This window comes from Microcebus murinus, chromosome 9 (genome assembly GCF_040939455.1).
Source record: "Microcebus murinus isolate Inina chromosome 9, M.murinus_Inina_mat1.0, whole genome shotgun sequence".
In the NCBI taxonomy this organism is placed as follows: Eukaryota; Metazoa; Chordata; class Mammalia; order Primates; family Cheirogaleidae; genus Microcebus; species Microcebus murinus.
This window is the reverse complement of record NC_134112.1, coordinates 88,370,514-88,388,546: the sequence shown is the minus strand read 5'-3', so window position 1 is coordinate 88,388,546 and position 18,033 is coordinate 88,370,514. Positions and strand designations below refer to the sequence as shown.

The window sequence follows — 18,033 nt, the reverse complement described above, 5'->3', positions numbered from 1 at the left end:
TTTAATGTTCGTTGAGTAATGGAGCAGGAAACACATCAATGAACTCTTGACGACCAGACTACAGGTTCCCATTAGCTTTGATGAAGCGATCTCTTGGAAGTAGTTCAAAGTTCAGATTGGCAAACACACTCCTGAGTTGACTTTGTGAGATGGAAAAATGTCAGAAAGATCCATACATATGCCTGAGAGAAAGGGGATACGCGGGTATCTGTAAGATGTTCTGCACTTACTCCCTTTGGAAGTGTTCCCACTGTCATTGCCCCTGGCCTCCTTCTTCCCTTAGGGTATCACCATCTGGAGGGGAAAGGGGGTGGGAGGGGGAGGGGTGGGGGGATGGGTGCTGCAGGGGAAGGGGTGGAGCCATAGGGCTCATTGCTCTCAAGGAGCTGACACTCCGGCAGAGATGAATAGGAAGCAGTGAACTACTTTATTTAAGTATTAAAAAGATGCTAAGGGAGGCATTGTGTAGAGCGGTGTTCTCCAGCTGATTCCAAGAACCTGGTGCTTCTGCTATTTCTCTTCAGAATTAAAATTTTTGTTTTCACGTGTATGGTCATCTAAAAAGTATAATGTAGGATATGTGTATTCTGTCTCTCCTGGACGATTCCTTGCGTAGTAACTGCTCTGCGATTGCAGGAGCCCAGGTTGCACTGATCACCAAGTTGCACCATTTCGTGACTGTGGGTAACGGGCTAATGAGCAAAGCATAGAGATGGAATTATTATGTAAATGATGCCTTTGTGCTAAGTAAGGCCACATGGCATCATGGCAGGCTGTGTGAGCGGAGACTTCCCTGTAATTGCAGCAGAGAAACGTGGCCAGACAACTGCGCGTTCTCACAGCGCCCATCTGCAGAGACCCTGCTCTGGAGCAAAGCAGGACCATAACGCTTGGTGAAGGTGGTGATTCAATCTGAGAAAAAACGACATTAGCCATCATGCAACATCAATGCTGAATATTTGGGTAGCATACTCTTGTGTTTGAGAATTATTTGGGTTTTACAGTTTTGTAACGAATATAAGGACTTTATGGCATGTTTGTGTAAAACATAATTAAAATGATAATCAAAAGAATTGAATGAAATCTGTGAGTGTCTGGAGGAATCCCCTTTTCCTTTAAGAGTTCAGTGCATAACTGAAGGTTGAGAAACGGTAGTATAAACATTAAATGTAATAGAAGCTGCTTTCAAGTCCCTTGGACCGAAGGAGCAGTGCTGGACTAGGAAGGTTCAATTACCACAATCCAGTTACAGACCTGACTCATTTGAAACAAAAGGGGAAATGTAAATGTTCTCGTGTGCGGATCCCTAATGGTGGGCTGGGCTGGATGGGCATTGCTGATTGCACTGGGCTCACCTGCGGGACCATGAAGAATAATAACAAAAGCAGACCTCTAAGCACTCTGTTTTTGCTGCAAGCAAACTCTGGTCCTAAGAGCTTGAGCATTTGTCCTCAGGGAACTTTTCTCACTCCAATCAGCATCATCTCAGAGAGGCAGAAAATGGAAAACTCTTTGGCAAATAATTCCACCCTGTAATTCTGCATTATCTTTGTTTAATGAAGAGGGAAGAGCAAGCTCCAACGAGATCTGGCGCAGGAATTGGCACTGCAGATTAGATGGCTCCATCAAGAAATTAGTTCTTCTTTTGCTTTGCAATTGCCCCTGTCTGGCTCCTAGTCATTTGTGCCCATCTTCTTAGAAGAATTTATTTTCCTTGCTCATGGCCTGAGACTTAAAGTCAGAGAAGAATTTCAATGATTTGTAGTCTCGGCATAAATTCATTTTCATTGTTTCCCAGAACACAGTTTTTTACCCTTTGTTTAGGGGTTTTCCACCATAAGTATTTTTTTTCAAATTTTATTGTGGTAAAAAATATATCTGAAATTTATCATCTTAACCGTTTCTAATTGCACAGTTCAGTTGTGTTAAGGACATTCACATTGTTATACAACAATCTCCAAAAGTTTTTCATCTTGCAAAAACGTTAACCCATTAAACAACAACTCCTGGTTTCCTCCTTCCCCCAGTTCCTGGCAGCCACCATTCTACTTTCCATTTCTCCAAACTTGACTACTCTAGATACATCATATAAGTGAAATCATACAGTATTTGTCTTTTTGTGATGGGCATAATGTCCTCAAGGTTCATCCATACTATAGCATGTGTCAGAATTTCCTTCCTTCTGAAGGCTGAATAATATTCCATTGTATGTATATATCACATATTGTTTATCCATTCATCCATTGATGGACACTTGGGTTGCTTCCACATCTTGGCTACTACGAATAATGCTGCTATGAACATAGGTGTGTAACTATCTCTTTGAGACCCTGTTTTCAATTCTTTTGGATGGATATATACACAGTTGTGGAATTGCTAGATCATATAGCAATTCTATGTTTAATTTTCTTTTTCTGTTCTGCTGGATTCTCAAATGTGTTTAATTTTTTGGAAATTGCCACATTGTTTTCCTTATAGCTGCATCATTTTACATTCCTACAAACAGTGCACAAGGGTTCCATTTTCTCATCTTTGCAAAAACTTGTTTTCTTTCTCTTCCTTCTTTCCATTTCTTTTCTTTCTTTCCCTCCTTCCCTCCCTCCTTCTCTCCCTTTCTTTCTCTTCTTTCTTTTGTTGAGTATTTTTGCATCAATATTCATCAGGGATATAGGTCTGTAGTTTTCTTTCCTTGATATGTCTTTGGCTTTGGTATAAGGTTAATGCTGGCCTCATAGAATAAGTTTGAAAGTATTCCCTACTCTTCAATTTTTTGGAAGAGTTGGAGGAGGTTAGGTTAATTCTTCTTTAAATGTTTAGTACAATTTACCAGTAAAGCCATTTGGTTCTGGGCTTTTCTTTGTTTGGGGTTTTTTAAAATTACAAACTCAATCTCATTACTAGTATGGATCTGTTCAGATTTTCTATTTCTTCATGACTAAGTCTTGGTAAATATGATGCATATTCTTGAACTGACCTCTCTCTTGCATAACCTGCATTTGATTAGCGGAGGTTTTATGTGCTAGACATGGAAGTTTTGAGCCATTCTTTATGACATGTAGATAAGAATAAATTAAATTCTATTAGGTTTTTTATGTTATTAGAATCTACCTACAATTTCTAGAACTACTTATTGGAAGAACTAGTTCAGGCTGGTTGCATTCAACTTTTATTGCACCATTTCCTGCACTATTTATTACTAATTTGTTAAATCTTTTTGGTTCAATCTCAGCAACATCTCTCAAATATTTATTCCCTTCCTTAGCCCACTGCCACTACTTTAGTTGGGGTCCTTACTGTTTCTTTCATGGACTATTTTGGTAGCCTCATAACTTGTTTTCTTGCCTCTCTTCCTTTCTAACTTTGCTCTCCACACCTCAATAACTTCCTAACACTTTATCTGCTTATACCATTTTCCCTGCCTAGGAATACTCCATGTGTTTTACCTATTCTACAAAGCTCAGAATCCTCAGAACAGAACAGAAGGACCTCTCAAAATGTCTGCAACTTGCCCCGCTAGCTTCATCTACTACCTACATCCTCCCTTGCTCCAGCCCCTATTCCAAGTCTGTGCCTTATCAAAGTATTTGACATTTTACAGAACACGTGATTTTTTTTTTTTTCATTGTTCTGTGCTTTTGCAATGTGCTGTTTCTGGATGGTGATATTTCACTGAAACCTTCAGAAGCCAGGTGAAAGTCATTTCTTTCCTGGGACTTCTCAGATACTGATCATTATGTTCTCCAAGGTCATGCTCCAAGGCACTTGAAACTTAGTAGAACACAAGTGCTTATCTCAATATGTCTTATTCTTATTGCCCTATTGTTCACTCCACAAGACCATGATTCTTTAAGGATAAGATATGTCCCTAATTTATCTTTGTAGGGTGCCTAACACAGTGTCCAGTACACAGTAGTACAGAGTAGCTACATAATAAATGCTTATTTAATGGATGGTTACTGTGGGGATGAATGATATTAAAGACCTGAACTCTATTGCTCATTCTCCACTAATTACCTCTATGATTTTGGGTGTGTCATTTAACTTCTCTAGATCTCTGTTTCTTCATTTGTGAACGAAAGATGATGGCAGATAATCTCTAACATCCCTTCCAGCTCTGACATCTTATTATTGCCAGTTTTATTTGTGCCAAAGACAACCTTAATCATTAAAATAACTTAATTGTCCATGACATACAAGGAAAACAAAAACAAACCAAATTTCTTTAACTCATTTGTCTCTACATTTCATGTTCGTTCTTGAGCAGAACCATTCTAATCTTTATGAGCTTTCCTGATATTATAAAAATTCACTTCCATACCGAATTAAAATGTTTTATGTCATTTGTTTAAATTAAATATAGGGCTCTGTTTATATTGTCAGTGTTCCAAACCATAGGTTTATAATGCCTCTGTCCCTGGTAGAGTCACAAAAAGACATTTTTGAAAGAACATGGTATTTAATAAAGAAATATTTATAATTTAAAATGTCTTATAATTATAATTTAATAATGCTATAAATAATTTTGAAAAAAGTAAAAGTTACTTTTAAAATCAACTATTTTTCTATTTTTGTATTCCTTTTCTGTCTTTATATATCCATATTTTATATAGTTTCAATGATGAAATCACTCGATTTTATATCCTAGTGTTCTCACCTAGTACATCATCAGCAATTGATGTTGTTCCTACAGGGATGTATAACTATCATTTTTGAGATCTGCAGAATATTTATGGACATTGAAAAATTTACTTAGTTATTTTCCTATAGTTGACCTGTTAGATCACTTCCTTTTATTTAACTTTATGAACAAGTCTATAACAAATATCTCCCTTTACTCAGATTCCTCTTTACTTGGGATTTTTTTCCTTAAGGTATATTTCTAGAAGTGGGATTATTTGATTAAAAATTTGCTAATTTTATACTTAACTTTGGAAGTTATCCATGCAAATGCAATTTGGGGGAGAATATGGCCAAAACGCTTCATTTGATATAGATTATTATGAATATTTCAATCAATATATTAAATGTTTTTCTGAATTTATTTGTGCCATATAACACTTAGGTATGCATTTAGCTGCAAGCTAATAAAAAAAAAATAAATCCAATGAACAGTGGCTGAAACAGATCAGAGTTTAAGTTTCTCACGTAGTGAAATGTCTAGCAGTAGGTGGGCTGTCCTGGGCTGGCAACCATTACGGAAGTCATCAAGGAGTAAGGCCAATTACATCTTCTGACTCTTTCATCCCTAGTAAATGGTTTCCATCTTCATGGTTGCAAGATGGCTATTACACCTCTAGGCATTGAACTGGCTCTCTCTAAGCATGAAGAAGGAAGAAGGGCAAAGAACTGAAGGGGTATATTGTCTTTCTGTACTAATGAAACACTTCCCCCAGAAGCCCTGTCTGATTATTTTCACTTTGATCTCATTGCTCAGATACAAGTCACATAGTCATACTTCACTTCAGGGCAGTTTGGGAAAGAAAGCATTTTATCTTGTACATCTCTGTAGTCTCAGAAGATGAGGAAGAAAGGGGACCTGGATGGCTTTTAAGCAAAAAGGCCATGGTGTTTGCCATGTGACTTTCATTACTTTAAGTGAAAAGGAAGGTAAATGGTTTTCATTTATTACAATTAAATGGTAAACTCTTTTAGGGAAATTATCGAATTGTATCCATCTTAGAATTCTTAGATTAATAGGGTGTTCATACAAAAGAGGCTCAAGTAGTGTTTGTAGTATGTTGAAAAAGTAAATAAATGTTTCCCGGAAATTAGGAGGGGTTAATTAAAAAGTCACATTAGATTAGCCTCGTTTTCTTTGATCAGGTTTCTTGTCTGATAGTTTAGGGAACTACATAAAAAGAATATTGGACATAGTCCCTCAACTGAACTTTGTACACAAGTAGAGGAAAGTGGATGCAGTGAAAGTCCAACTTGAAGCTTTAATAGGGAGTTTAGTAACTATACACGAAAATTATTGATCTGTGGAGCACTAGAATGTTTAGCACCAAGAGAGAAGGGTCTTTAGTTTTGCCCTGCTAAATTGCTAGTGCCTAGAACAGTGTGTATCACATGTAGATATTTTGCAATTGCCTGTAAAGCAAGTGATGGTCAGCCCGGATTCAGGTTTCTAGAGGTGCATTGTATATTCTGGCCCTGACCTTATCCTTTTTCAGGAGGAAATTTATTGGTGACTTTATTGAGTATATTGCAGATCAGGCCTGCTTTTGGTAAGAAGCCAAGATGGGTAGAGTGAATGCAGTGAATGATAGACTCCAGACCCCACCAACTCTTGGATGAGTAGATGATGGTCAGAACACAGCAAGAGGTAATTTAATGGAAATACATGTTAATTCCTTAATCTGGCCCCCAAACCAGCTAATCAAATACAGAAACACTGTAAGTTATGTAATTACTTTTGGTGCATCAGAAGTTAGAATGAGAAACAATGATAAAAAATGGAAAGAACTTCATGACATACCCTGTTGAAAATGACTGGGCTGTCTCAGAAAGTAGTGATTCTTTTGTAACTTCAGTTGGTCGAGGATAATAAGAATCCCATGAAGAGACGCTGTGGGAGCGCCATGAACAGATGGGAGGTTGGACTGGATGATCTGAAAGATCCCTTCTTTCCCAGAGAGGTAATCATTCTATTTTTAGTTAAACCTAGCTTAGAGATTGCCTGTGGCAATAAATTCTTATCGGCAGAACCTAAACTGTTTTTCTCCATTCTAATTCAACAAACTCCTACTGTAGCCTCCTGTTTTGTATGGCAGTGATCTAAGCCTGCCCATCTTCAACTCCATGTTTAACACACAGTCCTTCTGTGGGGCCCCTCTTCCCTTTCTTGTTGACAAATGTAAATCCCAGCACCTTCCCAATCCACCTATGGATTTTCCTTCTAGGCAAATGAGCATTGGGTAAGAGTCATTCACTCATTCATTCATTTATTTATTCAGTAAGCTTTTGTTGTGCACCTACTGTGTGTCCAGTGTCATTTTGTTGTATACATTAGCTAAGATAGAGCTCATGTTCCAACAGGACTAGAAAGACAAGGAAGTAAACAGCCACAGCATTTAGACAGTGGGAAGTACTAGGAGGAAAATAGAACAAAGTTATGTGTCAGCTAATGTCTGGGAAGCGCAGTTTAGTGCCAGGGAGGCTTCTCTGAAGAGTTAACATGGAAGGTAAGACATGACTAAGAAGAACTAGCATGTACAAGACCTAGTTTATGTCTCCAGCGTGGCTTGGCCGCACCTGTCCCACCAAGCCCTTGTTTCTTTGCTTGCTCAACGGAGAGCCCCAGCTGTCATTGCTGTTGCTATTGCCTTGCATGGTATCTCTGCCACCCCACTCAGCCTCCCCCCAGTGATGGCCAGACTCTGGCACAGGCTCCATTGAGACTGTACTGGCAGGAGACTCAACAGCTTGGTGTTCAGGCCCAATCAATCTCTATGCTTAGAAGTTCCTGCCATCACTTCCTGAAAAGAACAGAGTCCTGCTGTGGGGCAGGGGATCTGGGTTCCCTAGTGGCTGCCATAAAGACCCAGTAACACAACCTGGATGTGAGGGTGAATTAATTCCCTATGGGACAAACTTCACCCTGTTTTAACACGAGACAGCAAGAAACTGGCAGATGAATTCTTCTCTCTCCTGAAGACAGAATGTTCCTAGGTGCAATGATGTAAATCTCGTCTAAAAGAAGTCCTCGTGACCAAGCAAGCAGTATGTTTTTTGTAAGGCTGTAGCCATTTCATAGCTCACCACCTTGAATTTACTTTCACTCCTTTTCTGCTTTGATTCTCTTTTCCCTTCATTCTTAAATCCTGGGATTACAATTCCCCGTAAAGCCTTGGCTCATAAGCTTTGCCTTGGGATCTGTTTTCTAGAGAACCCAAGCAAAAACAAACAAAATGCAAAAATACGGGGTAAAGCCACAGTTCCTGAGCCATGCATGTGTGCATTCACACTGGCATTCACAGGGACACTGCAGGATAGTGTTTGAGGGAAACCCGGTGATACTCAACATCTGGTAGACGCCACACATACTAGTAGTACTAGTTCAAGGTAGTTGACAGTTTCAACACTTACACTATCTTTTTTTTCCATAATATCTTTATGTTTGCAAAGCTGGGTTTTCGGTGGTTGCCCTGATAAAAGAGCAATACCACATGCAAATCAATATAGAACAGGCAACAAGGGTGGTGACGTCCAATATGATCCTGAGGTTTGAGGAGTTGTTCCGCGCCATTGTTATCCTATTAGTAAGTAACTGTGGCTGCTTTAAAAAGGAAATACAAACATTTTTTTTTCTTTCACTTATGCATATTATTTTTTAATAGCTATTAAAGTTGTCAAGATATAAATGCTTATTAAATTGTTGTCACCTAACTACTTAATAAACATAAGTGTTAGGTTCTTCTTCCTAAATGTTGGCCTACAGGTGCCAGGAAAGATAATTACTGAGACACTAAGGGTGGTGTGAACTGAGGAAGTTTGGGAACCTCAGAGATAGAGCTTTATGGGCAGGCAGGAATAAGCTTAGCTTGCATGAGAAAGAAATGGGAGGTCAGGAGAGCTGAGTAGGAAAGTAGGGGACTGCTGGGGCCAAGGAGGCACAGGAGAGACCTAGTAGGGCCTTGTGGGCTTTGTGAGGGAGCTCAGTTGTCATTTCTGTACAATATGATATCTATAAGCTCAACTCTAGAAAATTCCTTTTCTTTTTTCCTTTAGCAATAACATTTTAAAAAGCTCTATTATCCTTCTGTGGCCTATAAATAACTGAGGTCATCAATGTGTTCATGTGCATGTGTCACTCGTTTATTAAGAAACCTGATTCTGTGTTATTTCCTGAAAATTCCTGAAAGCTACATACATATAGTTTTACCTAGACTTAAAAAAAATTCTTCTTTCTTTAAAAACTTCATGTTGAAGCCCTTTTTATCAAGACTAGAATTTAGGAGACTTCAAGTTTAGTATTCAAGACTAGAATGATAACTGTTTTAGATCGAACAGCAATTGATATTAGAATGATGAGTTGAGAAGCTCACCTAATGGGGCATGGCTCTGTGTCCAGTAATGGAGAAATTGTCCATCTGAGGTCTGGAATTAGACTTGTAGGTCCAAAGGCTGGATGTTTCAACATACCCAGAAATGCTCATTTTCTTGTTTATCTGCTTACGTTACTCAAAATTACGCAAGATATATTTTTAAACCAGAACATCAATTTCCTTTTCTGTGATTGAAATGGTTTTGACCCATTTTCAAGAATCCCATTTTTTAGTGTCAAGGTAACTATGAAGTTGAATGAATAGTTACAATGTTACTTAGTGATCATTGAAAAACAGAAAGAAAAATAAATTGTCTAAGAGAATGACTAATATTTTAAGTAACTTCTCAGAAGGCAACCCCACAATAGAGTTAGGGTGCATATGCAATGACTATCATTTTTAAATCCTATTTTCCTTTGTTTAACAACCCACCAATATGCTATTTAAACATGAAGATATGCACCTGATAGGTCCAGCTAGTTCTCCTGATAACCTGGGAGACATTCTGTCTCCTGTTGATATATATTGATTTAATCAGGCACAACCTCTAGCTAGGGCCACTCAACTCTGCTTGAGTGTCACTGTTTCCTTATGGATCTTTCCAGAAATACTATGTATCAATCTTCTTTATTCCATGAATGATAGCATACTACTAAATACTCTGAGAATTGTTTTTCTTTTTTAGTTAACATTGTATGTTTGAGATTGTTTTATATATATATCAATTTAAAATATATATCAATTTGCCTTATTTCTTTTAATGGCTCCAGAGAATTCTATTGTTTGGATGAATAATAATTTAGGCAAATACTTAAATTAGTAATTTAAGCAATTAATCTACTAATTACCTAAATTAGTAATTTAGATTTCTGCCAGTCTTAAATTTTTTGTGTACACCTACAAGTGTATCAGAGGACACATTTCTAGAAGTGGAATGGCTAGGTTATTTAAGTTGTACCTTTCAAAAATTGATAAACATTTGCCAAATTGCCCATCAGAGAGACTCTACCAGTTAAACTATACCAACAATTTGAGAAAGTGTTGGTTTTCCTACCCCCTCACTAATACTATCCATTATCAAATTGTTTATTCTGAAAATGGCATCTTTGTATAGTTTAAAATGGAAACTCTTTTACAATGAGTGAATTTGAGCATATGTTTATATGTTCAAAACCATGTATGTTCCTCTTTTCAGCCAATAAACACTTAATCATGGCCCATGGTCTGCATACTTATTAAGCTACTATATCATATGTTTATTATTACTGGAGATACAGTGATAAACAACATATAGCCTCCACATACCTGCAGGAGAGATAGACATGTGACAGTCACAGGTCTGAGTTTAGTGTGTGGTGCAATGGGAGCCTGTTGGAGGTACACCCAACACAGTCTAGAAGGGCATCACCTGCAAAGGCTTCCGGCAGGGAGAGGCATGTAAACTAAAATCTTATGGGGGTGTAGAAATTAGCTTGGCAAGTATTAGAGATGGGAGAAGCAAGGGACAGGAGACAGCAGACCAACACATGCAAAGATGGGATCGGAGAAAGCAGAGAACACGTGGGACTTGCACACAGGACAGTTCAGAGCTGCACTATCATGACAGTGTGGCAGTGTGAGGGGGAAGTGAGGAGTACACCACCACCCACTACGGTGGCCTTGAAAAATCAGTTAAGGAGTGGTTTGAGCTTTACCCTAATGGCAGTATGAGGCAACATAACAAAATCAGGGAGATTTTTAGGTGGAGGTATTACATAACAGCAGTATCTTGAGGCTCACACTGGAGATCAGATTGGGGAAGATATGGCTGGGAGTAGTGAGAGTAGAGAGGAAGCTGTGCCAGTGGTTAGGTTAAGATGCCATTTGCCTGGTCTTAGGGGTACAGTAGGTATTGTGAAATCACCTAATACATGGTGTTGCTTCTGAAGATGGAGTGCACCGCGCCAGGGCGAAGCACAAAGACCTACCACCAAGCAGCCTGGGTGTAATTCCTGGCTTTGCCAGTTTCTATAATAGTTGCATGATCCTGAGCCCTTGAGGGGTGCTGTGACAAAGTAGAAGCGGTGTGGGAAGTGCTCAGTACAGCACTTGCATATAAACGAGGGCTTCATAACTGCTAGCTGTTTCTATTTTTCTCATTACGTTTCCTCACTCCACTATGGAAGTGCTTTTACCTTTGTCTTGCTATATAACATATAGATGAGGAGAATTACAGAACGTGGGAGCTGGAAGAAGTTTGAGGTATCTTGTTAAATCTCTTAACTTTTGTCATGAGAAAACAACGGGAAAGAAATCAAGCAACTTGTTCGTGGACACACAAAGCCACCCTGAAACCGTTCTCAGGTCTGATTCCCTTAGCACCACGCCCCTGTATGGTTCGGTGGCGAACACCACCCACCCTTAGGTAGAGCTCTTTCTTGTGTTTGTTGACAGCAGCTATTTCTTGGGTGGAAGTCTGTAATTTGGAAAACGATTTGTCTTAAATGCTTTGTACCACATCATTCGGAATACACAGAATTTTTAATACTCTTAGAAACAAAAACTAGGGATGAGGCGGACAAATTCTGCAGAGACGGCAAGCTCGGGTGGTCCCAGCCTCACGGGGACGCGGCAGAGGCGCCGGGCGCTCGGGTCCTCGATGTCGCCCCCTTGTCTCCCCTCAGCTCCCTGCCTCGCCCAGGGCCCTGCCATCCCATTCAACCAAATGAGCAGCCGTTGAGCGAGCGCCTAGAGTAAGGAAGGCACGGGGCGAGGAGCTGGGCGGCGACATTCAGGGACCAGAGGGTCCCAGCCCTCGCCCCGAGAGAGGAGGTAGGCTCGAACTTGGCACCCACCCCTTTAATCCACACCTCGCACGAAGTCGCTCCGAGGTTCCCGCCGACCACGCTGCTGCCCCACGTCCCCAGGTTCCCCGCGTCCGGCGCCTTCCGTCCGCCCCGGCGCTGCGCCCGGGAAGGGCGGAGGGGAGGACGCCGACCCAGCATCGCGCGCCTGAGGATTCGCACCACGGCGGGCGCCCCTGCCAACGCGGCGCCGGCCCGCGCAGGGCGCCCCGCCGCCGGGTCCCAGTCTCCCCGTGTGCGCGCCAGGGCGCGGCACGAGAGCCCCGGCCGCGCTCCCTTCCCGAAGCCCCGTGTCCGTGCCGGCGTCCCCAGCCCGGCGGCCCCGTCCGTCCAGCCCCGCGTCCCCTGCAGCCCGTCGCCTGCGGGCAGCGTTCAGGTTCAGCCTGGCTTTTGCTCCCGATTTAGGAAAAGGCCAGTGGGGCTGGAGGGCGCGGGCCGGCAGGGAGGGGGCGGAGGGGGGCCGGGAGAGGTGGCCGCTGATTGGTCGGGGAGGGGGAGTGGAGGCACGGAGTTTCCCACAATGCCCCGGTGCGGTGCAGCCGCGGATGGATGCTGCGGGAAGGGGCTGCCATTTGCTGCCCCTGCCAGCGGCGCGCGGACCTGCCCGCGCTCCCGCCGCCGCCGCCCGCGCCGTCAGCCGGCCCGGCCTCTGCAGCGGCGCCGCCTGGGCTCCCCGCGGCCGCCGGAGCGGGCGCCATGAACCCCAGCCCCTCGGCGGGCGAGGACCAGGGGGCGGCGGGCGGCGGGAGCGGCGCCGGGAGCTGCTGCCTGGGCGCCGAGGGCGGCGCGGACCCGTGGGGCGCAGGGGCGGCGGCGGCGGGGGCCGCTGCCCTGGAGGAGCCCGCGGCCGCCGGCCAGAAGGAGAAGGACGAGGCTCTGGAGGAGAAACTGAGGAACTTAACTTTCCGGAAGCAGGTCTCTTACAGGTAGGCGCGGAGCCGGCGCCGAGACAGGTGCCGCCGCGGCGGGAGCCCCGAGCGCTTCCGCGGAGTTGGGGCGCCTGGCTGTCCCTCCGCTCGCTCCTTCCTCTTCCTCCTGGGGACACGGGTTCTCTTCCATCCCCACAGTCTAGGCTGAAGGAAAGACACGGGCGCCTGGTTCCCCGTGAGAGGAGAGAGCCGCCAGGTCCCCGAGGAGGAGGGAACAACAACAATTGTGTGTGTGCGCGAGGGGAGGGGGCGCAGACACAGAGATGCCTAGTTGCCTTGAGAGAAGTCGTCAAAGTTGCCCTGAGCCGGTGTCATCTTCCACCACTCCCCCTGCCTTCCAGATTTCACTGGGTAAACCTTTGGCACTAACTTGATAGCTGAGATCACTCCGAGTGGCAGGCAGAACAGAGCAGCGCTGTGCTGAGGAGAAACCCTTGTGGAACTTGGACCTGCCTCGAAATGCCCCATCGAGGAGGAAGCAGATGTGGTTTCTGTCTGTAGGACGCCACTGGATATGAGGTTACATTTACACGTGCCCCCCCTCCCCTGGGTGTGCCCGGGAGGGCAATGTGGGGAGGCCCCCCGGGGAAGGCTAGGGCCAAGTGTGAGTGAGAATGGGGGACCCTATTTACGCATGAGCATGGATGTATTTGTGAGTCAAGGACAGTGTGGGATCAATGGCCACATAATGAGGTAAAAGATAACCCCAAATTGTGTCAGAATCCAACAACGAGAAATGAAGATTCAGTAGGTTCCTTCTCCTCCTCCGCCATCCCCAGGCAAGAATAAAGATGCTGACAGGTTTGAGGAGTTGCGGAGACTGCCCTTGCTGCTTGTCGACAAGCAAGCATAGATTGACAAAGATTTGCACTTAGGGCTCCCAGAGTTTCTGGAAAAGGGGTCTGTAAAAACATTCTTGTAACCCTACTCCTTTTGAGTTAGCTGTCCCTGCCCGAAAACCATATAAAGTATTAAGCCTGTCACACCATGTGCTGTTATGTAAGCAAAAGCAGATGACAGAGGTGTGTGGGTTTGCGAGGGTGTGCTTCATGTGTGGGGGCAGGTGTGTGAGTCACTGGGACCCCACAGGCATTGCCTGGCCTGGAGGTCCAGTCGCGGGGGGATGTGCTCTGTGTCTTAAGTGCTGGCTTCTGGGGAGGTTGTTGCTTCTGCGTCCCTCGCGTGCATTTTGTTCGCTGCCTGCTCAGGGAGTTCCCCACCTGAGTTGTTCTCTTAGTTACTCACACAGATCAGGTCCAAATGGATCTTTCTTTTTATACTTTTGGTTTCTAAAAATAGACAGGTGGTGGGGAGTGGGGTAGCTCTAGGGAGGTATGCTGGGACACAGGCAGTTCTATTTCCTAGTTACGATGGCCTGTCTGGCCCTCAGGAGAATAGGGACTACATTCAGCCTAATTTAGGAGCTGTGAGTTGGGAGCGGGGTGGTGATTACGTGGAGCACAGTGTGGGCTGCTCCTGTCTCATTGGTATTCATCAGACTCCTCATTGGGTAAGGCTACAGAGCCAGAGTTTGCAAGGGAAATCATTTCAGCTTGCCTCTTGGCAGGGGTCATTCTCTGAGCCTCCCTCCTTGAAATGCATACTGTGTGGGCCCATAGCTTTCTGGGTTGCATGCTCACCCATACATGTGTAAGTGTGTATACACACAAACATAGACGTGAACACAAATGCAGCATATTTTTTTTATATATATAGAGGAATGAGATGTTGCATTTGTCTTAACAATCCATGGAGGTGGATTCTACTTCGTGAACATCATTTCCTTTTAAATAAAGCTTTACAGTCTCCCAATCAATGAACCACCTGCATCAGCATCACCTCAGGCAGCTGGTTAAACGTGCTGACCACCCTACACTTACAGAATCGAACTCTCTGTGGGTGAGAGTTTTTAAAAGGTTCCTCAGGCGATACTTAAGTACACGAATATCCAAGTGTTGCTGCCCTATTTTTTTTCCTCCCTGAGAGACTAAACAATTAATCTTTGAATTTGTAAACTCTGCCCAGCCAAACAAGGCCAAGCAGTCCCGAAGTCAGAGGAAGGACAGTGAAGAGGTAGGTTGAGTCACCTGGCACACGATTGTCCTAGGTAGCCTCGAGAGTGTCTCCATTTTGATCACTATTATTTGTTCCCTTTTAGCATTGTGGTGAATGGCCTACTCACTGGCCATGGTGGCCATTTGGGCTGGACTCTGATTTAACTGGGCCTGACTGTTTTGCTGGGGGAGGGGTGGGGTTACCGAAGGTCTGTAGGGACCTTTGGCTCTTGAGCTGGGTGTTGGTCCTCAGTGAAGACTACGCCACCTCACTTCTGGACAGCACCTGAGGACAGGTACTGATGAGAACTCATGGGGCAGAGGCAGGAAGGCCTCACAGAATGGAGTCTAAGCACAAGAGTTCACTTAGAGCGTGCAGCATGGCTGCTTGTGTAAAAGGGATCATTTGAGGTGGAGAAGTGGAGATTTGCAGGTAGGTAAAAAATATCCTTTTGAAGAACATGAATATTTTTGGAATGAAACTTGACAGTAAAGAAGAAGGGGGCTTTGGGAGAGAGGGTGTGTGTGTGTCTCTGTGTGTGTAGGGGGGTCTCATCTGCTCCTTCTGTTGCTAAGGAACATATAAGCTAGGGTTTAAAAATAAATGAGGAGTGGGTGGGCATATGCACTGACTCCTGTCTTTTTAGGAACCAGAGCCCTTTACAAAAAGCCTTTAAATAACCATTTCTGGAGGCAGATTATTCATTTTGCTTGACTTTTACTTTGTTAAGTAAAATAAACTCCTTTATATACTCCTAGATTTCCCCTCATTATCTTTTCTTTGTTGGCTTTTTTGGGAACCATTTTTCCCATGAGAATTTTTCCTTTATTTCAGAATCTGCGCCCCTAGAGCAAATAGTCTCTGTCGACTACAAAGCTGAAGGTTTTAAAAGGCAGTGCAAGTGAGCTGGTACTTTTCTCTTAAAATTACTACTTCCTTTCTCTTTGCAAATTATGGTGCTGCAACAGATATATATGTGTAAATGACTGTATATGTGTAGGAACCATTTTTTTTTAACTACTGTAAGAATTCCCATTTAAGTCAGTAAAATTAAAAAGCCCTTTCAGAAATACACAGAGAAGAAGAAGGCGAAGGTAGCTGATGTTTATTGTTTTCTATGTGGTGGGCACTGTGCTAAGTCTTATTGTATATTCTATCTTATTTAATCTTCGTGACAGTCCCATGATGTGATTATGACTATTTCCATTTTATAGAAAGTGAACCTGAAGCATAGATCTTGGGCAGGAGGCAGGATTTAAATACAGATCTGATTCTCAAGGACTTTCTTTTCAGAGCACATCATGCTGCTTCTCTAAACATTTATTTATTTTTTTAGGTTTTAAGTCTCTCCACGTGTGTGTATGTGTGCACATGCGTATGTGCAGTGGGAGCTATTCTTCCACCTCATTTCTGTTATACTACAGGCCATTATATATTAGGTATATTATCTCTTGTATACTTTGTGCTTTGGACTGCAGCCCTTTGCTGATATAATTTTAAGGAACTCCTCTATTATTTCAGAAATAAAAATGAATACAAATTCATGATCGTCAGCAAATACACTTGTTTCTGAGAACAAAACCTCCTACGTGACACCTGTCATCTCTGTGAAGATGCTCATGTTATTTAGAGATTCACATGCCTTTTAATTTACATAGATGTTGTGTAGGTGAGCCTAGGTCCAGTGAAGAGTAGGCCCATCTGTGCCTCTTTGAGCAGTGCAAAATGAATGATGAAGTATGATTTTGCCAGTAAGGAGGCTTGGGAATTTACCGTTACTTATGATATGTTGATGCCTATGATTCAGTTTCTCTGCTTATAAGCCAAGATGGTAATATCAGACCCTTCTTAAAGGGAGGTTTTGTTATGAGATAGAAATAGCAGCAAGAAATAAACTTCTTAGATTAAGCAACCAGATGAAAAATGACCTATTATTCTTTTTAGGTTGATGATGGGGACGTAGTATTTACATTTTGTGTTTTATGTGAGATTCTGTTATTATAAGAAAAACATCTGAAGAGTTGGAAGCCAAGTAGGATAACACATACATTGTTCTTCCTTGCACTGAAATCATGGAACACTTCTCCCGAAGTTTTCCTCTCCTGAATATCAGTATGCAGCTTGCTTTTTTTGTACATCACTTTTATTTTATGTTTTTTTACCTGTGCTTTACACATATTTAGAGACTTTAGGATCAGATAAAAGCCTCGGTTCTAATTTAATTCTTTCCTCAGTAATTACTTAGGTACTGACTGTCAACTTCCTCAGTTAGGGTACACGCTGGGCAAGATTTCAATTCACCCAGTGGCCAGAGTACTTATTCTGCTCTAATTGATCAGTTAGAGGCTTGGCTTTCACCTGGGAGAGTGACAGTGCTGGTCCTGTGAATTCCGGGGATAGAGAAGTTGAAGAGAGCTTTGCTGGTGTTCAGTTCTGCCGTAGAGCAGCAGCACTGTCTCATGGGGCCAAATTAAATTAGACTAGAGCTAGCTCTTTCCAACACTTCAGTTTCTAATCTGAGAACATGAGAGCTCCCAGTGAGCCCAGGCTGGCTACACCCTCTGTGTTCCTCGGGCTGGGATCTGAGAACATGTTCCCTGTGCAACCCAAGGTATGCTTGAAGTTCAGTATACTGTGAGACCAGAAGCATTTGGAAGCACTGTTGCCTACCCGCTGGGCTGCGACATTTGCTTTCTTACATGGTTTTGCATTGGTAACACAGATCTTATGGAGACTAGTTTTCCTGAGGTCCTATAATTGTAGTTTTAGGACAGTAGTTACTGCAAAAAATAGTGACATGTGAGCTTTTCTTACAGTGGATAACTGAGAAAGGAAGATCAGGAGTAAAACAAAACCTGAGCCATTAGGCGGTTTTTCCCTTAAAATTTAATTTTCTCAAAATAACTATGAAATCGAATAATTTCTAATTGTTTGAACTATTTGGAACCTATTGCAAAGCATAACAAATTAATGTAATGTAAACAATTAAAGAAATAAAAATGCCACATTATGCCTGTTTGCACATGGTGCTCCCATAACTCATCTTTGGCTCGTTCACCAGGCAACCTCCTGGTTAAGAATGAGCTCAAGAGGGTCCACTGTCAGTGATGGGGGGCTAGTCCTCCCCGCTGTTCATAGAGCACTTTCAAACAGCTTCAT

General features: G+C 42.8%; 1 protein-coding gene across 1 annotated transcript in view; it reads left to right on the top strand.

Annotated features, from left to right (window-relative positions):
• Positions 1 to 12,435: 12,435 nt before the first annotated feature.
• DGKI (diacylglycerol kinase iota) overlaps positions 12,436 to 18,033 on the top strand; it is a 409,987-nt gene continuing 404,389 nt past the window's right edge. Inside the window, 2 exon segments of the mRNA XM_020289707.2 lie at positions 12,436 to 12,560; positions 12,562 to 12,816. Of these exon segments, the coding sequence (XP_020145296.2) occupies positions 12,436 to 12,560; positions 12,562 to 12,816 (380 nt within the window).